Below are 22,634 nucleotides of genomic sequence, written 5' to 3'. Positions count from 1 at the left end.
ATTTTTGTTATTTAACCTTATGTTTTTCATTTACCACTGTTAAGCCTTCATTATAAACAAACCCAGTCAAAATGCAAATGAACAAAACAATTGAAAATTATGTAATCAGGACAAATCAGAAAGAACAATGAATTAAATGTCAGACATAAATGTATGGTTTATAAAATGATCATTTTAATTCAGGTTACATAGCTCTTATGTGGGGGGGGGACTACAATCCATGATTAGCAAAAACACAACAGTGATCCAAATAACTATTGACATCACTTGACGAATCAAAACATCCTCTCAATAAGTGCATAAACCTGCAATAAAAATTACTTCTCCAAAACTGTGGAACATATATGCAGTATTGGTTCCCATTCCAGTGTATATTGAAAAAAATGGGCATGCATGGTATCTTTCTTTTTATCCACTAAAAGCCATCACAAGGTATCACGTTAAAGTGAAAACTGTAACCAGGCAGGAGTGTGACTTTCAAGATGAAGACATTATTCAAATGGTCTATGAAAAGTGCATACTTGGCCGAGCAATGCTAGCTGACTTGTTACATCTTACAATAGCCTTCCTGCTATCACTAGGAAAGCACAGGCCCATTTTAAGCCAACACTATGACAGTCAACAAGACATCTCATTCAAGTGTATTTGATCTCCTTAGAGAGACACATAATGGCAGGTAATATAGCAGGACGAGAACTAACCATGCTTGAGGCAAAACGCTTTGCATTGTGACTGACACTTTCCACCAGTTTCAGTTTAACAGACTATACACACACACTAGTCGTTTTGTCACAATTAAAGTTATTTGATTTTATGTGAGGCAAATACTTTTCTACAGCAGACACTGCACATTAAAGAAGGCTAAAAGGAAAAGAACACAAAACCAAGGAATGGAGAGGTCACTTTAACTTAATATTGAATTTAATTACAACCACAAGCCAGGTGTTGAAAAAACAAAAACAATGATTGGAATTCAGACACTCACAGCTCATTGATAATGATCATGGGTTTACATGGATAGAATAATCATAAATTAACAATAAGGAATGGAGAAGTGTAAAAAGTTGTCTTTTTCCAGGGTTCCTGTTTTTTATATATTTTTTTATTTTATTTATGGAAAGAATATGCAGGCTCTTAGTTCTCTCCTCCATCTCCAACTTCAGCCTCATCTGCAGCATTGTCAGAGGTCCATAACTAATGGGAAAAGAAAAAGAGGCATGTTTTAACACCAAACTTCTATATATTGAGTAAACAAGATTAATTATTAACTTTTACAGTTTCACAAAAGGCTGTTTTGTTAGTTACTACACTGGTATTTGTAGGTCAGTTAAGCTCTGTTTGGAACTCACTGTGAGGTTGTCTCTAAGCAGCTGCATGATAAGTGTGCTGTCTTTGTACGAGTCTTCATTCAGTGTATCCAGCTCTGCTATGGCTTCATCAAAGGCCTGCAAATACAAGGCCACAATAAGTTGAGGTATGTGAACAAAGAAAAACAAGGCATCCAAAGCATGCCAAGGCATGCAAAGGCATGCAAAGCCTGATAAAATTTGAAGCTTGAGGAAAAAAGGTACAAATTCTCAGAGACATTCACGGTTTAAATTTCAATAGGAATTTCCCACTGATTGTGTTTAAAGGTGAAGTGTGTCATTTCTGTGCCTCTAGCAGGAAAAAAAAAAAACACAAAAAAAACCCCACTACAAATTTTATTTCTGCCCCATTGGTTGAGTCAAATGTAAAAATTACACACCGAAATGACACTTCTTTAAGGCAAGAAAAGTTTGATGATGTCCAGCATAGAAACACAGTATAGGGTTTACAGTATTTAAACGGATGAATTCAGTGAACATCAATAAACCGTAACAGAGTGGTTGTCATCAAGAAAAACCCACTTGTTTGGCCAGAGTGCAGGCCTGCTCAGGAGAGTTAAGGATCTCATAGAAGAAGACGGAGAAGTTGAGAGCCAGTCCCAGACGGATGGGGTGTGTGGGCTGCATCTCCTGCTTACTGATGTCAAACGCATCCTGGTAGGCATCTTGAGAGTTGCTTATAGTGTCTGTAGGTACACAAAATAAAAGTTTTAATCGTACAGTACAGTCATATCATAGCTAGTAACAATGAGTCAGTTGTTCTCCCCTCCCTTCACAGGACTTTCTCAAAATCAAAGCTCTAGGATTTAGACCCTGTTGATTCCATTTAGATCCTGGTGGCGATTTAAATGAGCCAACATTACACACAGTACTCTTCTACCTCATTTGAATGATGTACCAAAAACAAGAACCAATTGCAACTTTAAAGGAATAGTTCAACCAAACAAATGTCACTGTCATAATTTACTTAACCCTCATGTCATTCCAAAAAACGTATGCAGATATTTTTACACAAATAAACATCTATTCTACTCCATTTTCTCACAGCCATATTGTTGTCACATCACTCTGTGCACCAAAAGTTTAACCCTTTACTGACAACCCAGTGTTTCAACCTGACATTGGTCGGTTTCAATTAAATTAATTATGAATAACGAAGACAAAACACAATGTCCATGCAGAAGGACACAGGGTTGTACAAGGTTAATAAGCCAACATATAAGGTCATGTAAACACCTTAAACTATGTTGTTTTATCAGGGTAAGATCATAAATGGTTGAAGCATAAACTGACCGGCATGCAATTTTTACCCATTAGCCCCATTGTGCGTTGAAGGTCTTTTTAATGGTTTATCCAATGTATGCAAGTTTTGTGTTCCCTGTTTGCGTTTTGACATCAAAATGCAGAGAATACCTATGATTTGAAGTCTCTTAAGATGGTTGTGTAAATGCACTCATTGATGGAAAATCTTCATTGGTTCTTGCAAAGGTGTGTTTGTGTCTCATTCTTCAGTGTTATTGCATCATGTGAGCACTCTAAATAAACTCAATTAGCCAACGACTGCACTCAAAGCAGATCCTGGGAGCGTGTGAATGTTACCTGCTTCCAAAGCGCAATGGTGCAAGTGTAGTCTACGGAGGGTTTCTGCCAAACTCTAGAGAAAATATAGGCAAGGCACTTCGATAGGGAGCACAAAGCGTTCCGGTTTCACTTTATTTTAATTTATTGGTTAAACATTATGCAGAGTAGAGCTGCACAAATCTGGATGAATTGAAAAATCACAATTCTTTTGCTTAGAAAAAAGGTCATGATTCTTTTACGATTCTGAAGCAATCAAATAAGAGCATTAGGCTACTGAACAAAGTAACATGTAATTTAATAAAGTTTCTGACAAAATGTTCTTTGATTCAGTCTATTTGAAAAAAAATGTATAAACAAAAAGTAGGAAGTTGGAAATCAAAAATGTATACTAGGGCACAACTAAAATATTATAAACCAAACAGCACTGTTTTATTGCAAAAAAATCCTGTCAAAAAATAAATAAAGTGTTAATCTAAAGTGCATTTAAAAAAAAAAAATATCCCGTTCATATTCTAGCTTGCTTGAAGTAAAATGCAAAACAAGATGGAAACAAGCCTTAGCAAACAGTTCTGTTAACTTTGTGTTGCACTGGTAAATAAGCAAATATGATTACAAAAAACCATTGGAGCCTTCAGTGATTATTTGAAAACATTGCGTCAAGCTTTTAAAAGTAATTATTCAAGACCCAGTAATTGAACAGAGTAAACAGTACAACGTTTTTAGTAACAATTAAACATTTATATAAAAATAATATAAAAACATTAAAATGCAAATAAATTTTACTTAATTAACAATAATCTTTACGGAGTGATTATTAGACATGCATTAATACTACTTTGCAGTCATAATGTTTGAATTCCTATTGAATTTGGCCGTTCACACATGCAGCTGCATTCACAACAGGATACGAGATATACGCAAGTTGCCAGCTGAGTCCGATCTTAATTTCTGGTCATTTTTTTTTTTTTTAGCATCGGTAGATTTTAAAATACTGAGCAGAGCTTTTGTGGCAGACTTAAGACAGTTGTTGCGGCACCTTGCAGTTTAGGAACCGGTTTTGTGCTAGACTACCATCTTTGGCCATTGCATTTCCTAGTTTATTCAGCATCTCGTGCAGGAGCGCTGTTTTTAGGTGCCATATCAAGGTAAAAAGACCTTCACCCTTTAAAAATGCATCTCAAAGTGAATTCCAAAATAAAATTTGACTGCCTTACAAAAAGGCATGTTACAGGAACGTTACCATAAATAACTGAATCATTGTCATTTAGGTATAATGTCGCTTGGGTGTCTGAATCAAGATTGTGATCTTTGAACTATTAATTGTGCAGCTATAATGCTGAGGCATTTTCAAAACTGGGCCTAAACGACTGCTACTGATCTGTGATTAACCAGAAGGCAGCTAAATACTCAACCACAACCATATTCAGAATCCAACCTCATTCATTCTGAATTTCATGCAAGTCCACAGACCCAATTTCGCCTAAAGGAACAAGACGTGGTGCCAACATAGTCTTCCAAACACACAGGATTTACAAGATTTGCATCTGTTGTCTGGGATGGAAACATTTGAAAATATTACTCAGAAAAATAAGCATGCACTCAAACACACCCCTTTCCTTTAAACAGAAATGCAGCAAAACACTTACCCTTCCTGTCATCTCCTGAGGCAACCTCTGCAAGATATCTGAAGTAGTCACCCTTCATCTTTAAATAGAAGACTTTGCTCTCAGGATTTGTAGAGTTCTCAATCAAATATTTGCTCAGCAGTCCCTAAGGGAGAGAAGAAGCATAAGAAAACTGAGTTGGGTGCACTCAGTAATTTTTGTTTATGGACTGACATTGATGCCACATGCCTCTAAGTGTTATTCAAAAAGACAATAGTTTTCAGTTACCGATGACATCGTAAACAATCACTAATCATAGTCAGCAATGATTCATTTAAACCATGATTGAAAGTGTCAAATAACAGGGTGGTTACTGACATTAAACTAGGGCTGGGCAATAAGACGATATATATCGTGGCGACGATATAAAGTGTCAATCAACAGAGATTTTGCTATCGTGAATATCGTAATATGTAAATATCCATGTGCACAGCGTGACCGTATCCATCAGTGTGCACGCTTCATGTGAAACTGAAACCAGGCAATTAATTTGTCGGTTATTTGCACATGCTGGTTTAACGTCAGATTCACTAAAGGAATTATGCCGGTCAGGCACCGCCGCAAACGCGCTCAAACTCGTGGCTGATTCTTTGCAATTCTGATTTTGCTGGCTGGTTCGGAGCGCTCTACAGCGAAGGATGCAGAAGTCCACCATGATGTGAATGACACTCTGCAAGGACAGAGTCACTGTGACACCTGGATCATCTCTCGAACATGCTGAGGTGCGCTTGACCACGCACAGCTGTTAAAATTGTTTTTTGCTGATGTGATCAAAAGAAAAGCTATGAAAATGAAGAGGAGCTTATTATTAAAACAGGTGCGACATCTGGATCACAAAAGCTGGCACAGATTAGAAAAATGTAATTGGCAAACTGTCGTGCTACGATAATCACTTTTGGTAATACAAACAATCTGTTTTAACACCTTAAAATGAAGAACACTAAAAAAAATATTATGAAAGCCAAAAGATGCGCTCTGCATTAATTCAGTCTTTTTTATATCCATTTATAAATATATTTTACATTTATTTTCTGCAAGATGTGTTATTTTCATTGTTTAGTAAAAAAAATAAGTGTTATTTTCTTTGTTATTTGGCTTTAAAAAGATCGTCAGTTACATGAGGAAAGTTTGTAAAATCTGGTCCACAACATAGGCTGATATATGGCATAACGTGAAATTGAGTATTATGGTAAGGTTGATTTAAAACTATATTGCGAAATATATCAATATCGTGATATAAGATTTTGGACAGATCACCCAACCCTACGTTAAACAAATCATATTCGGCTGGTCAGGTGATCCTAGCATGGAAGCCATCATGAGGAGCGCCTCACCAAGTAGAATAAACAGCTTTTATTGGGTTACTGATATGAGTGGATTCTTAATCTCATGATTGGTTTTGATTTTATACATTTTTCAAAATAACTAATCTTTTGCAGTAAAACTTTAATGAGGGAAACATTACAGAGTGCACCTTTAAATCTACTTTTAAACAAATCTGTAGCAATTAAGATGGAAATAGGTGCAGTTTTATGGTATTGTAGACTGTATTGATTGCCATAAATACAATCTGTCATATGTGGAAAAGTCATCCTAATTAAGTTTATGCATTCCAGTCTGAAAGGTATAAATTGACATTCTGCATCTTCCCCAGTTAACCACATTCTGGGCGTCGGTGCATGGGGCTGTTTGACAATATCATGCAAACACAATTCAAAAGCAGAGAACAGTGCAGACTTCCTGTGTGACAAACCAGCCCTTTCAATGCTCAGCCTCTCCATTCTAGATCTGCTAGGCCAAACTTGTACACTTCCCCATTGTGAAAAAATAAGAGGCAGTGACAAAAACAGACCAAGAAGAGAGAGAACAAGAGAGAAAGAAAAGTAAAGTGACGTCAGTATGTTTAATCCATAAAGGGCAGCCGGGATACTCTGGCCCCAGAAAAACCTGTGAGTGCAAAGACAGAGCAGCAGTCACATCATATGTGCTTCTCCTAATGCATGATTTAACAGCTCCAGGATGGTAGATCTGACAGCAAGCTTGAATGCTGCAGCACACACGCACCATGACAACACAGACAAGGATGTGGTGTGGTCAAAACATGAAAGCAACTGTCAGCAATCACATAATAAATGAATGCAATCAAAAATGTCAACATTCATAGTGAAGATTCCATAAATGCTTTCTGGATTCCTCCAGATGTTTACTTCGTATAAAGCATCTAACATGTTACCTGAGCATTAATTGATAGAGCTAAGGGTTTGAGCCTGAATCATCTGTGATGTGTAAAGGCTGAGCAAAATCAGAGAATCATGGATCATTTACATATAAATAAAGATCTAAAATGATCTGATGCATCTAATGAAGGGTTACTTATAAGTAGATAAGGTCAATTGTTTCGAAACCCAAATAATGAAAAAACTACCATGCAACAATAATCTGCACAACCAATATTCCCTCTAACTTTTGTTCCTGTTGATCAATTCCTATTTTTATTGAGCAAAACCTTCAGCCACCTCAACAGAAAATGACATTATATATACCAACATCTTAGTTGGTATCAATAAGAGAAATTTCACAATTGTTGACATTTGAAATAAATACCACATTAAAAATTTATATGTTTACCGCGGAGACTCACAGCATGTGGAGGCACATGCTACTCTCCACAATCGAAGGTTATCTCATGTGAACCTACCCTCCCTAGCAACCAGACTGCAGACCTGGCTGGAGTCACTCAGCACACCCTGGATTCGAACTCACTAGGGCTGGGACAGCGCGTCGATTCGTCGGACCCAAAACAAAGATGGCGGCGCCAGCGAGTAGTAGCAACACGAGTGGCTCCTCAGACTATCAGAAGTGCAAGGTGGCATGCACTCGTTCCTCTAAAGTATGGGAATTCTTTAAAAGGAAACAATTCCGCGATATGTCGTCTTAGCAAAATGGAGATGGCCTTCCATTCTAGCACCACGGCAATGCACCAGCATCTGAAGAGGCGCCACCCGGTTGCAGCTGCAGATGACAGAGCACCGTAAGTTTTTTTCAACTCCCCACTTTGCACTCGATGTTGGAGTAGGCTCGCTTATAGCTATTAATAATGCGCTTATAGCTATGAATGTCATGAAAAATACATAGAGGACACTGACAACGCGCTGACAGACAGGACCAAGCAGGTAACATTTAATAAAGTCTCAACTTTCAAATTTGGTCATTCAAAGAAAATTAAACCATAAATAGGCGTACTATTTTGTGGCTCTTTAATGTGTCGTGACAGATTGCCTCAGTTAAAGCTGCTCGTGAACCGATCATCTTTTCCTTGGTTAATTTATAGCATCAAATAGGCTAAAAATGAATATAGCCTACATCAGAAGGACTGTTGTTTTAACCGTGGAAAGATGTCAGTACAGTAGCCTACAATCCATTATTCAAATTCAAATCCACCGACGTTAATCTTCTCTCTCCTGACTACTTTGTCGGACAAAAATGGCATATTATGATTGATTAGATCGCCAGTCAAGCAAACTCCAGGCAAATGTTTTTTTTTTTTACATTTTATACACCCCCGATGAAACCGGTATTACCGGTGTTGTCACAAGTCGATTAATCAAAATCGAATCAGACTGAAAAAAATGAATCACTAGATTAATCGTTAAAAAAATTATCGTTTATCCCAGCCCTAGAACTCACAACTCTAATCGAACAAATGCTTCAAGACATGATTCTGAATCAGTTATTAAAAAAATATTGTAAAGCAGTATCCACAATGAAGTGAACTTCAGTGCTAGTAGTAGAGCATTTGCCTCTGCAGTAAAAACTGAACTTTGGTAAGGGATGCGTATACCCGGACACAGTTGATTTGTTGTAAAAGATGCTGCCACTTGCCATTTCCAGATTTAGATCCATCTGTGTAAATTGGGATATGTTGTGGGAACACCGCTCTTATAAACCGAAAATGTTGATAATCATTCAGATGCGTTTTTGATTTTTGGTTTCTTGTTAAATCCAGATGGATTTTGGGCTTTTTGAGATCCCATGGAGTAATTTAGCAAAAATGTGTCCGTTCCAAAATGTTTAAATCCTTTCAGATTCTCCAGATGGGTTTTTAAACGTTGGTCAAATGGAAGAATGTAACTTGGTTTTCTTTCATATATTGTTGAAATGGTGAACTGAAAAAATTGCTGGCTAGGCTGGATTTTCTTTATTTGTTTTAAGTTTGGTTGCATATTGTAAGGCCATCTTTAGGCATCTGATTTCCAAGGAAGGTTCATTGGCTTCCGCATATAAACTTTGGATTGGTGATGTTCTGTTTCCAAAAGTCATATATAAGATTTCCTAGCTGATCTATAAATTATATTTCACTAGTCCATCTTTGAGAGAATAATGGTTCTGTACAAGTTGATCAGAGTTGAAGTGTCTGCACCCCATTTGGTTTTGGATAAAACATTCATAGATTAAAATGTTTGTATTTTTTTCAGTCTTTTAATGAGGAATAAAAGACAGTTTGCTGTCAAAGATGTCAACAAACCGGTTTTCTTTAACAACCTTAATGGGGACTCCATTCATAAACAACACTGATTCATTGTGCAACAAACAATGACTGACAGAAATGCATACAGATTGATTTTGTTTGAGAGAACTTGAATCCATTCTGTTAGATTCCAGGAATGTATTTTGTTTATCTTCAGTTGGATTGTTAAGTTATGCTCGATAGTATTCATGTACTTGCTTCTGTAGCAAATGCAGATATCATCTACATATAAACTACAATGAACATCAGAACCAATGCTATCCATTTTAATACTAAAAAGAGTTACTGATAGAAAACTTACTTGAGGTACTCCAAGTTCTTATTTATGTAGGTTAGACAAGATGTTTGCTATTTTTACTCTAAAGAGTCTGTTCGATAAAAATCTTCAATAAAGATCGGCAAACAAGCTCTACAATGTATTTGGTACAGATCCTTTAAAATGTCATGTTTCCATGTCGTGTCATAGGCTTTCTCCAAATCAACAAAGACAGCTACAACATGGTCTTTCCTAATAAAAGCATCACAAATATAACTTTCAAGACAAATAAAATGATCTGTAGTGCTTCGACCATTCCTGAAACCACATTGGGCATTACGTATGTGATGTTTAGATTCCAGTATCCAGACCAGGCAATCATTGACCATCCTCTCCAATGTTTTGCATATGCAATTGGTTAAAGCTATAGGGTGATAATTTATGGGATCATTATGGTCTTTTCCTGGCTTTGGAATAGGTATTATTTCTGCTTCATGCCAAGTGAATGGAATTTTTCCCGATATCCAGATTGATGTAATAGTTCTAAGAAGTTTTTCCAGAAAAGTGTGGGGTAGGTTCTTTAAAAATTGATAGTGAATTTTATCCAGTCTAACAGCTGTGTCGTGGGATTTTTTTTAATGGCTCGCTGTAATTCTTCCATAGAAAAAGGTTGGTTGTATGGCTCGGTTTACAAACATGATAAACTTTTGAAGTCAAAAGTTTATCATGCGGTTTCATGTGTTGTATTTGAGGACCGTTGTTTTTTCCCTTCATTTTCCATATCAGGTTCCACAATTTGTTTGATCGAGTATTTATCTTTTTTACTTCATTTATAATTATTCTTGCTCATGCTCTACTCATCTTGGTAGCAACTCACAGCAAACGAGTCGTCCCTTTTCTAATAACAGAAATGGGATAAGGATCTATTATACTCCAGGTCCTTAGAGTGATGGAAAAACCTTTATAACTGTAAACCAAGCAAGGGAGGCTTGAGGGTTGTTCTCGCATGGGGCCATCAATGATCTTTATTGTGATTATGGCATTACAAATGCAACTGTAAAACAATGAAAGAACTATGTACATGCCCTTTTGTTCACCAATGTAGAATAAAAGTCAAACTGGACTGGTCTGGCGTCAGATATTCCTATAATCGTAATGATTCCAAAATCATTAAAAGTCTGGAAAAATCATTAAATAAAATTTTTTTTGAGGTAGGAAACAAACATTTCCTCTAAAGTAGCACATTTCCCAAATCAGTAAAGTGGTTTACTCATGAATACTATAACTAGATAAAATAATGTTAAGTTAATTTGGCTTCCCACAGCACCTTGAAGTACAAAGCTGTTGAATTCAGAGGTTTTTAGATGCTCCGATGATTAATTAAATCATATTCATTACAAACATGAAATGCAGCTACACATCTTAAATATTTTTTGGTCTGCATGGAAGCAACATCAGAAGTGGCCATGCACGCACACCTTAGAGGGAACAGTGCACTTGACTGTAATAAGACCAATTTGCATAACAGTTAAAGATTAAAACAAATGAGCAGTCATCATTCCCCTGGAGCAAATTGGGGTTAAGTGCCATGTTCAAGGGCACAATAGTGATGGGTCATGAGTTGTTCATGTTGGTCTCAAGCCCGCACTGGTCACTGGTTCACAAAAACAATTACAAACATCCTACCAAACCACTACTGCGTACAGAAGATCCCTAGCATATTCTCTTTGCTGTAGTAGTAGCTCTTAAGCCAAAGAGAGGTTTAAAAGAGACATGTCCTTTACACTAGAATCCAATGGAGACGGTCCGTGTCCCCTAACCTTCCTGTCTTTACGTGTTTGATGTGAAACCAGCTCTTTTAATGCACTTCCTCCCCTTCAGCATAAAGATATGTAGAGAAAACAGTGGCTAAGATGATGTGCACTTCCATTTCCACACTGTTAACGGTAACTTATAGTAGTTGAAATCACTTGTTTCTAACTAGTAATAATTTCTATTTGTGGCAAGAGACAATTGTATAGCCTCCTTTATTAGACCTTTGAAAGAAAGATGCAAATCTAAAGATTAAAGGGATAGTTCATACCAAAACACAATAGAAGATGTTAGGCAAAATTAAGCCTTTTTACACCATTCATTGTATGGAAATGTGACAAAGAAAGTGAATGTGACTGAGGCTGTCATTCTGCCAAACATTGACACTACTAAAGCAAGTAACGCTAGAAAGAACTGCTTCTGAACAAACACACCCATCAGCTCCTGAATGTATTTAGAGCACAGATTAAACCACCATTGATTCAACCGGCAGTACTGAGCTGAACTAATCTTCACAAATGTTACTGGATTAACTGACAAACCTTTATCATATGCAGTCCAACTTGACTTTTGATTCAAAATGAAGAATTCCTAATATTCTTATTGCATCAATTTCTTTTATAAATATTCTTTACTGCAGCAGAATTTGAGCCAGTTTAATAAGCATGGTAGAGAGTGATATTTTAAGTTTGAAAGAAATGACTAGGCTACCAGGGCACGTGACAGTGGGAATCCAATAGTGATGACACCGAACATAAGTCACTGCCTGTGGGGGGAAGGGAAGATATATACACAAATACATATTGATCGTGAGAAGCTGAAGGCTTGGTTGTTTCTCTCTGCACCACTGCTTGGGGAATCAATTCTCTAATAGTTCCACAAGAGCATCTTACAACAAGAGCACGGTGATGAGGTGCCAAGCTATACACTGGAACACTGTATTTGGCTGTTTTCCCCTCCAAAACCCCACTATAATAAGTAATATAACAAGTAATATTGAGAAGAAAACAATTCTTCCTGATATAATGAGGTTGAGGGGAATGTACCACCAGCTTCAATGCTTGTCTGTCACGTACTGCCAGTGATGACAGTACTAACAGTGACAGGTGCCTGTTGGTGCATCTCAAGCCATCTCATAATCGCTAAACTGCAATTTTCCATGTTTATCCATATACAATCCTCCATATGTGCTACAGATGCTTGGAGTTCAGCCATGGATTATCATTATAGAAGCAGTATAGCATATACTATAGCTGGTATAGAGTGTAGTGTGCATAGTCAGTACAGTGTTCTGAGATCAACCAACAGGACGATCTTCTGACGGGGAGTGTTCCAAGACTGCTATAGAGCACAACAGTGCCCCGCCCACTTATTCTGTCTCTGGGTTCCAGAAGTATTTTTCCCCATTAATTTCGCCATAGACTTTATAGCTCTTTAATTAAGGGTTTTTAATGAAGCATGAAGCAAACCAACCATCTCCAAGGTAAATCGCAACATTATAGACTTTATTTTAAAGGCAAAAACTTTTCATAAAACTATGGAAATATATAAAAACTATTAATTTGAGGTTGTTTACAAGTATAGAAACAATACAGTTTGTTTATTGCGAAATATTCCGATATACACAAATATATATAATTGCAGGGAGACCAACTCGTTTACGTCATTCAAAATGCGTCATTGAAGAGGGCGGTCGCTTCCAGTCTTATTTCACAGGTTTTCTTGGCCGCAGTTCTCAGATTGGTGGATTGTTCACTGCTGTACATGGGGCACTGTAGTTGTTCACCAGGAATTCTGCTATTTAACAACAAATTTTTAAACAACATGTTGAAAACATGTGACGGATGTATTCAACAGAAGCAGGCTGCGTCATCTGCGTATAGGGAGAGGTGGACCCGATTATAGCCAGAATTGATCCAGTATAGAAGCGGTATAGAAGATAGCCAGAACGGAGCCAAACTCAGCCAGTTGTTAGCCAGTAAAGAGGCACTATAGAAACAGTATAGATTGTAGCCAGTATTGAGCCAGTATATAGCCAGTACACTGTAGATGAGGTATAGATTATAGCCAGTATAGATACGATATAGAATTGATTATAGCCAATAAATGTAAAATAGTTGATACAGATTTAGTATTGAGAACAGTTTGTGTATATAGCCTATATACAGGGTTGGGAGGGTTAATATTTAAACGTATTCCACAACAGATTACATGCTGTATGCTACAAATGTAATTTGTAACGCATTTCGTTAGATTATTCAAGGTCAGTCATGTATTCTAAATATTTTGGATTACTTCTTCAGCACTGCTAGATTTTTCACTTATTTTGACTATTAAAAACTCTGCCAGTACAGGAAGACAAAATACAGATGTTAAAAATATGTCTGTTACGTCTAAAACCTAAATACCTTCTGGTTCTAAAAAAAAGATTAATGAAATTGATCTTGTTAAGGATTTTTAGATATTTGTTTACAGAAAAACAATACAAAAAAATTATTAAAAGCAAATGTTAAATCCTGAACACACAAACTAAAACATGTAGTTATAACAGAATGCACTGGGTGGCACAGTTGAGTGTGGACACAAGTTGATCACATGTGTTGAGCAAACGGTTCGGTCACACAGTACGTTCAGATGGACACCAGAAAAGCAGGTTATTGTGAGAATGTGGCTTACTGGGAGAAAGCTGGGTTCCTGTTTAAATGTACTGGATAAGTGGTGTACATTTTACTCTTGTATATGTGTAGCTCGACAGAAAGCAGCATCCCCAAAGCAACGTAATCCCCACGGCGCTTCTGTAAACAACAAACATGGCATCCGAGAAAGACTATGCTAGCGGAGGTAAGGGACATTCCATCATTTAAACTAGTGTGTATAAATGAGTATAGATTACGGAGCACATGGATATGATCGTTTTTCCTTAAAAACATTACATACAATATAAACATGATAACTATTATATGCGGTGTTCATACTCGTCCTGTATGTTAACTGCATCAATCTACTTCATTAGCAGTTTATTCTTCGCTTTGCGTGAGCTTATAAGCTTTCATTCTATTCTTTTTTGTTTTCACATATTGCTTGCTTGCTAATATAATATATATATGACAGGACATGATATAATCTTCTTTTTTTTATAATTAGAAGTTTGTGGATTTTAATGGTGGCACAACCTTTATGACTAAAAAAAAAATACATCGCACATTATCTTCATTTAAATAATAAAATATTCATGTTTTTGAGTTTAAATATTCTAATACCAAATTATTGGTGAATCATCCCTATCAAGAATATGATTTTTGCCCTAATATCAAAGTTCTTACTAGAAAAACAGAAATTATGATCCAACTAGAATTTTCCCTGACAAAAAAAAAAAATATGATCATGCCTGGTAACATGTGCATGTAAAATGGCTAGAAATAGCATTTTAGCTTGGCGTAAAGCTGACAATTTACACAAGGTTTATTTCTATTTCTTCTGCTCCAAACTTGCTTCTCGGTCTGCTCATATGAATGGAACACATAAGAAAGTTTCACTGCTGTTCAAATGCACTTTGGATTGCATCATTTCTATGTATTCATGTTTTACATCTGAAAAGGACTAAATATTAAATGAAACAAATGACAATAAAATGTAAATTAATCTCTTCAGTAATCAAAATACTTTTTGAATGTAACTGTATTCTAAATACAAATTATTTAAATTGTAACTGTAGTAGAATACGGTTACTTCTATTTTGTATTTTAAATAAGTAATCTTGTTACATTTATTTCATTACTCCCCAACCCTGCCTATATAGACGGACGGACTTCAACAGTATAAAGAATAGCCAGTATAGGTGAAAGCAGTATAGATTAACGCCAGTATAGAGCTAGTAGGTTATAGTGAGAATGGAATATAGTCTGAATAGTGCTAACAATCAGTACTTTTTTTCAGTATAGTTACTATTACGTCAGTATAGAAGCATTATAGATGATACTAGCCAGTTGTGTCAGCTGTGCATGGAGGATAGAATATATTCAGTACACAGCTGTTTTTTACTATAGTTACTTTATAGCCAGTATATAGAGTGTATACCGTAGCAGTATGGATTAGACAGTATATGGTCAGTAATCGAAGTAGGACAGAATAATGTAGCCAGAACAGAGCTAGTACTATAGTGTACAGAGAGCCCAGAAGCATAATAGACTATAGCTAGCACAGGATCAGTAGAATATGTGAAGGATATAATGTACAAAGCTCGTACTGAATATAGTTGGTGTATAGCCAATAGAGTATAGACAGAGCAGAAGCTAGATTATAGGCAGTATTGGGTCTGTGGATTATAGAGAACATAGAATATTACAGAGCTATGATTGAGTATAGCCAGTATAGACTATAGCCTGCTTTCCGTCATCGACTTACCAGCACCTCGTTGCAAATGTCGCGTAATTCGGCCTCCACCTTCTCTCTGTACTCCTTCACCATCTGAAGCTTCTTGTCGTTGCCCTCGGTTTTCTGTTCAATACTCGAGATAACCCTCCAGGCCGACCTCCGAGCCCCAACAACGTTCTTGTAGGCGACAGAGAGCAGGTTTCTCTCCTCGTTGGTGAGCTCGGCGCCCTGCTCCGTCACCTGATTCATACATGCGGCCATGTCATCGTAGCGCTCGGCCTGCTCCGCCAGCTTAGCTTTCTGAATGAGCTCCGTTTTATCCATGATTTAAATCGCAGGATGAAAGTATTTCAACTGCGGGAAATGGTGAGACCACGGCAAAGAGGGGAGGGAGAACAAACAGTGTGTAAAGGGGGAGGGGAGTGGCAGGCTAGCTGAAGCAGTGAGGGTGATGTGATCCAGGTGCACCTGAGGAGAAATAAAACCAAATAAATTACAATCCTCAAACGCGACATCAGATGATGGGAGGAAATGTCAGAATTATGTTTTTTTTTAATCACATGGTCAGAAGGGAAATATCACTGAAACAATGCTATCCACATCGTCACCGTCCATGGGATCCTGTGAAAATGTCGTATTTTATAGACTTTTCCTTATTGCCAGCAAAAAAATTAACCGTTATATATCATAACGCAAATATTTTGTTTGCATGTAAAATGCATGCAAAATTAAATCACGTAGAAGAGATTTAGTGGCTTACATTTAACATGCCAGATACACTGATAACTACTACTGTCCTATCAACCTCAATATTTAACGCACATAAATAATAACAAAAGAGCAGAGCACAGATGTTTTCATCAGTAGCAACAAATATAAAAGCTTCACTTTCTCCTGTTCGAGTTACTCCCCCTTTTCTAGTCTAAAACTGTCTGGACATCGTTCAAGCAAATTTCTCCGGCCATCTGTAGATGTTTTAAACCCTGTTGTGTTGATGGTAAATGATCTGAATAAATCGCTGCTAGTTGAATCCCAACGAAGAATAAATACTCGTTCACCTGATAGCGCGTGCAATTGACTCGGTTAGCTTCTGACAGCTAACGAGTCGACCCTTGGATGACAGGCATTTTACTTTGACAAAATAACGATTGGCAGCAGAACCTGAGCTAAAACGCCGTCATATCCGTTATATAAATGGAGTAATAAATAATATAAGACAGGGAAATGAGAAGTAAGATTTTTTTTTTCCCCACCTTGAAGAGCGGTACCAATCAGATACTCCGCAAAAAGCTGTATCCGCTTCGGGCTGGAGGAAGAAAAGACTCGCCTTCAACTCAACCGAACTTGTAAAGAGGGCGTGGCTTTCTAAACGCAAATCCAATCGGGATTTAGATTTGCTTTCATTTCTATGCGTCGTTAATCTAAATTGACCAATAGTCGATAAATATGTCAAATAAAGGCGGGGTTGAAGGAGGACCACTTTGAGGCCATTGGCTTCACGCCAATTAGAGCAAGTTAGAGGACGTCATCGTCACAATGGATACGGCCCCCCCTCTCCGAGTCTTGTGCACGCAGCGGGCGTGGTTGGCCTTACTGAAAATGTGCAAATATTTGATTTGATGAAGGGTCAGTAAATCTTCAAACGGTCTCCAAGCAACTGTATGGGCGCACAACTTAGTAAGGATATTATAAATTGGTACTATTTTCTTAATAAGCAGGGTGTGGGAGTAACAGAATACATGTAACGGGAATACGTATATAAAATACAAAATATACTTTTTACACTATTTTGATTACTGAAGAGATTACTTTGCATTTTATTGTCATTTGTTTAATTTAATATATAGTCCTTTCAGATGAGAAATATTTATTCATATAAATGCAAAAAGAGCATCTGAGCAGCATTGAAACATTTTCTTATGATGTGTTACAGTTATATGAGCAGACAGAAAAGTAAGTTTGAGGTAAGTTTGGAGCAGAAGAAATAGAAATAAACCTTGTTTAAATTGTCAGTTTTACGCTAAGTTGAAATGCTATTTCTAGCCATTTTACATGCACGTTACCAGGAACGATCATATTTTTTTATCAAGAAAATACATGTTAGATCATAATTTCTTTTTTCTAGTAAGACCTTTGATATTAAGGAAAAATCGTATTCTTGATAATAATTTTTATATTGTTTTCCTGTAAAAATATCTAAAACTCCTGCATAACATCCTGAAACAACACTGCATAAGATATTTAGGTTTTTCAGAGAATGTATTTTTAACATGTATTTTCTCTTACTGTACTGGCAGAGTTTTTATAGTCAAACAAGTGAAAAAAATCTACCAGTGCGTATTCTAAATATTTAGTATTTAGAATACGTTACTGACCTTGAGTGATCTAATGGAATAAGTTACAAATAAAATTTTACAGCATGTATTCTGTAATCTGTTGTGGAATACATTTCAAAAGTAACCCTCCCAAACATTCCATTTGTAGGTAGCACTCAGGGCTGGACTGGTAATCTGGCATACTGGGCATTTTCCAATTAGGGTTTTGATTTGCTTTCATTTCTACGCGTCGTTAATCCAAATTGACCAATTGTCGATAAATATGTAAAATAAAGGCGGGGTTGAAGGAGGACCACTCTGAGGCCATTGGCTTCACGCCAATTAGAGCAAGTTAGAGGACGTCATCGTCACAATGGATACGGCCCCGCCTCTGAGTCTTGTCTAGTCTTGGACGTCCCCCCTCCCCCCCTACTATAACGACCAACGGTCAATGGATGTAGAAAGGAAGTCCCTCCTTACAGGTAAAATAGCCAATCACCTTTTAGATACAGGCATCGCCTGTCCATCAATTTGAGAGCGTGCATGTACATTAGCTATACAAGCCAGGAAAATTTTGTGTTTCCACTTAATCTGAGGTAAAGAAGCACAATTTATAATTCCAATATTATCAAATTTTATTGCTGATTTGAAATATGTTCTTTGATCATAATCTTGACCAACCTTTTGAGATTTCGGTGTTCCCCCATTGAAGTTGATGGGAATATATTTGATAGATATACTATCAACAACTAAAATAAATAGCCTCTTAATAGCCTCTTTATATCCCACATATTGCCGCATTACTTGTGTGTTGTTAAGTGTTGTAAAGTAAATTAAGGGACTAATTAGCCATTATTCTACATAGTAGCCCTTGGATGCCACACCACAAAGAGTGGCATTCCTTAGAGATCATGTCATATGACAGCGTCATATAAAAGAAATACATATAAAAGGATATATACTTAAATTACTTGTTCACCCAAAAAGATATGATAGGTGTTGCTGAGAAACAGATCAATATTTAAGTCTTTTTTTTACTCTAAATTCTCTCTGTTCAGTAGTTGGCAATATGCATGAAAAATGTGAATCACCAAAAGCAAAAGAAGAAGAAAGTGAAAGTGGAGATTTATCTTATCACACCTATCATATATATTATAAAGACATGGATTTAATCACTGCAGTTGTTTGGATTACTTAATGCTGCCTTTATGTGCTTTTTGGATCTTTGGTGGCCAGAACAACATTCACTTGCAATAAACAGACCTACAGAGCTGAGATATTCTATGCACATCTGAGATGAGGGTGAGTAAATTAATAGAGCATTTTAAGCTTTTAAAATTGTGGATAGCTCCCACTGGTTGTTATCTATTCTGAGATTTACAACATGAAACCACATACTATTAACTATACACTCTACTGCTTTTTACATTTTTATTCTGCCATTTGTTTATTCATCAAGATTTAAAGCACTCAAAACTGATTCATCACCAATTATCCAAATATGCATTACCAGCATAAGGAGTACAACAGGGACTGATTTGAAAAAAGTGGACCTTTTGCTCCAGGTCACACTCGGCTCCGGTCTGACACCACAATAGTTCACATGACATGCTCTGAAGCAGGAAAAACTGCAGATCAGTTAATGGTTTAAAATGATCTCTTGTCCTGTAATCTCATCCTTTTGTTAAACATAATGCCTTATGGGAACCTGAGGGAAGAAGAAACGTTTTTGCTTTTTTTATCATTGAGCAAGGCTATTCTGATTCATGACATGACATTCCTCAACTCTTGAGTGCAAAGCATACATACTTTAAATTTTCATAGTTCCCTTTTCACTGGATTTTCCAGCCAGATCACATTCCACTGAATCACAGGAACACAAGAGGTGCTCTATCTAATAGGCCTCTGTTTAAATCTTACTTCACTTTATATTGCTGTCTTTCTCAATCTTCCTCCCCTTTATATTTTTCTATCAGGCTTAAAAGGATATGGGAACATTCTACTGTAGTGATGGAGAGCAGTAATACACGGGTGCTCCCTCTTAGCAAACATCCAGGCTACTTGGCTTATGTAACACTTACATGAAGCCTGAGAGCTGTGGAGAATGTGTGAGAGTCTGCATTATGCGGAGTACTCAAGGAGTGCTGTGCATTTATGTGGAGTTTCTAAACTGCTGCTACCTCTCTGGCCTCAGGGCTGTAAAACATTCATAGGGGGCAATAAGAATGAAAAGGAGACAGAAAGTGTTCCCTGGATATGAATGGCATAACAGGTTTGTCATGTCAGGTACGCCTGATTAGAAAAGCCCCATAGGCATCAGATTTTGTCCCCATCACTTTATGAAATAGCTTTCAACAGAGATGGATGTAATACAGAGGAAGCATCTCCAATTATTGAGCATTTAAATTAGCGTGTGATATTACAATTTGTGATCCAGCGCTGGATGATGTAAGGATGAAGTTATCACATTAAATACAAGCAAGTCCATACAGACATGATCTCTGGATCAGTACGTTACTATGGTATTTACTAATCAAAATAGCATAAGTGGTCCCTACCACTTTTCAAAACCAAAACGAAGTGATGGCCATGGATATGACATTTACACTTATGCATTTGGCTGACACTTTTATCCAAAGCGACTTACAGAGACCTTATTAAAGGGACAATCCCCCCGGAGCAACCTGGAGTTAAGTGCCTTGCTCAAGGACACAATGGTGGTGACTGTGGGGATCGACCCAACTACCTTCTGATTACCAGTTATGTGATTTAGCCCATTACGCCACCGCCACTCCATATGACGCCGGTACGTTTTTTGGTATATTCCAGCTTTTAGAAGTACACAGAATATGTTGTGCTGGGCAACTTCATATGAAGTGGACAAACTTTGTAGAGAAAAAATTATATAAACCCTTTCAGCGACATGCATATTTGCTTTTTCACACCATCTACCTTTTCTCCTTCACTTCCTCCCACCCATGCTGTTATCCGTGCTTGTGAACTAGATCAGTCAGGCTGTCGACTCACACTTTCTGCACAGGCGAGCACTATTACGTAATAGGTTCTTTTTCAGGGAATAAGGAAAAATGTCTCAGGGCGTTGTCTCGTCTCCTGAAAACTTGCCTGGAAACAAAGCTTTGTTAGTCTATATGCACTCACTCTCAACCACTCATTGCATAGAGTGCAGTGTTACAGCATCTTGACAGACATGAACTAGGAAACAGGACTCAGAGGAATTGGTCTGGGAGCAGATAGAAAGAGACACGAAAAGTAGTATTCAATAAGTTTGATTGTACTGATTCATTGTGAATTCATTTACAACAACAAAAAATGTGTGTGGCAGAGGAAACATCCAAAGGCTATCATGAGTCACTTTACAGTAGGGTTCATTTCATATATTGTTATAACAGTGAAATGTGCTGATTCATTGAACAGCAAGTTTGCTTTGCAGGAGAGGTTACTCAAAAAGGCTATAAAAGGGTTGTCCCCTATACATTTTCAGTGTCAAAAGCAATTAGATGGCAATATATGGGTAGTAGATGCATAACATATCCATGATAAGTTTTTCCAACATTAAGATTTTAGGTTGAAGGAACAGTTCACCTCAGGCCATCCCAGATGTGTATGACTTTTCAGTGAATGGTGGCTAGAATTTTGAAATTACAAAAAACATAATGTAGCATAAAAGTAATCACTTTAACTCCAGTTGTTGAATCCATGTCTTAAGAAGTGATATAATGGGTGTGAGTGAGAATCAGCTCAATATTTACAGGAAGTCCTTTTTTATGTTCACTTCCACATTCTTCTTTTGTTTATGGCAATTTGCATTCTTCATGCATATCACCACATGCTGGTCAGGGCTGGTAAAAGGTGAAGATTTAGTAAAAAAAATAACTTAAATATTGATCTGTTTCTCACCCACACTTATAATTTCACTGGAGTCTTATGGTATAATTTTATGCTCTCTTTATGTGTGTTGGAGTTTCAAAGTTCTGGCCTCCATTCACTTGCATTATATGTGTAGCGATTGAGCAGCGAGGAGATGCGGATCCAAATGCAGTTAGACTTTATTTAATAAAGAAACAAGTAAACACAAAAGGAACAACCCTCAATGGGGAAATAAAACCGAAAACTAAACGATGAAAACAAACAGAGAACTCAGGCAGGGAACACATACCAGGCTAACAACAAACAACGATAGACAAGGACTGAACCAAAAACCAGGGTATAAATACATGAACATAGGAAAAAGGGGCCAATGAACAAACAGAACTCAAACAAGATAACAAGGTGATAAACAGAAGCAAAATGGCAAAATAACGAGGGCAGGTGCAAACAATGAACGTGAACATGAAAGCTAACAGAGAGACTATGGAGTTACACAAGGGACAAAAGTGAAAACTAAGGAATGCAAAAGTGACAAATGGCAAACAAAAGGGCAACAGTGAAACAAGACAAGGTAAACATAACAGAGCCCCCCCCTCAAAGGATCGGATTCCAGACGATCCTAAGGAACAAAAAGCGAAGGACAGAAAACCCACAAAAAACAAAATGAGGGCAGACAGGCAGACCGGGGGGGTACAAGAACAAGAAGGCAGTCCAAGGGGCACAGAGGGCAGGCAGGAAGTCCAAAGGGGCAACGAGTGGCAGACAGGCAGTCCAGGGGGGCAAAGAGGGGCAGACAGGCAGTCCAAGGAGGCCGAGAGGACAGGCATGCAGTCTATGGGGGCACAAAGG

The 22,634-nt window shown here is 37.3% G+C and overlaps 1 protein-coding gene across 2 annotated transcripts; it reads right to left on the bottom strand.

Moving 5' to 3' along the window:
* Window positions 1-18: 18 nt before the first annotated feature.
* Window positions 19-16,946, bottom strand: LOC127624201 (14-3-3 protein theta-like). Of its 2 annotated transcripts, none has more exons than XM_052098919.1 (6): window positions 16,836-16,946; window positions 15,613-16,050; window positions 4,595-4,718; window positions 1,890-2,053; window positions 1,350-1,445; window positions 19-1,194 (listed from the first exon to the last, which is right to left on the bottom strand). In XM_052098919.1, exons 2-6 carry the CDS (start codon window positions 15,904-15,906, stop codon window positions 1,135-1,137), a joined length of 738 nt encoding a protein of 245 aa, XP_051954879.1. In that variant the 5' UTR covers window positions 15,907-16,050; window positions 16,836-16,946; the 3' UTR covers window positions 19-1,134. The 2 variants fall into 2 exon arrangements, with proteins under 2 accessions (XP_051954879.1, XP_051954878.1); XM_052098918.1 differs by lacking the exon at window positions 16,836-16,946 and adding an exon at window positions 16,641-16,758.
* Between the last annotated feature and the right edge of the window lie 5,688 nt (window positions 16,947-22,634).

The sequence above is a fragment of the Xyrauchen texanus genome, chromosome 30 (genome assembly GCF_025860055.1).
Source record: "Xyrauchen texanus isolate HMW12.3.18 chromosome 30, RBS_HiC_50CHRs, whole genome shotgun sequence".
Taxonomy (NCBI): domain Eukaryota; kingdom Metazoa; phylum Chordata; class Actinopteri; order Cypriniformes; family Catostomidae; genus Xyrauchen; species Xyrauchen texanus.
The sequence above is the reverse complement of the archived record's forward strand: the minus strand, read 5'-3'. Positions and strand labels throughout refer to the sequence as shown.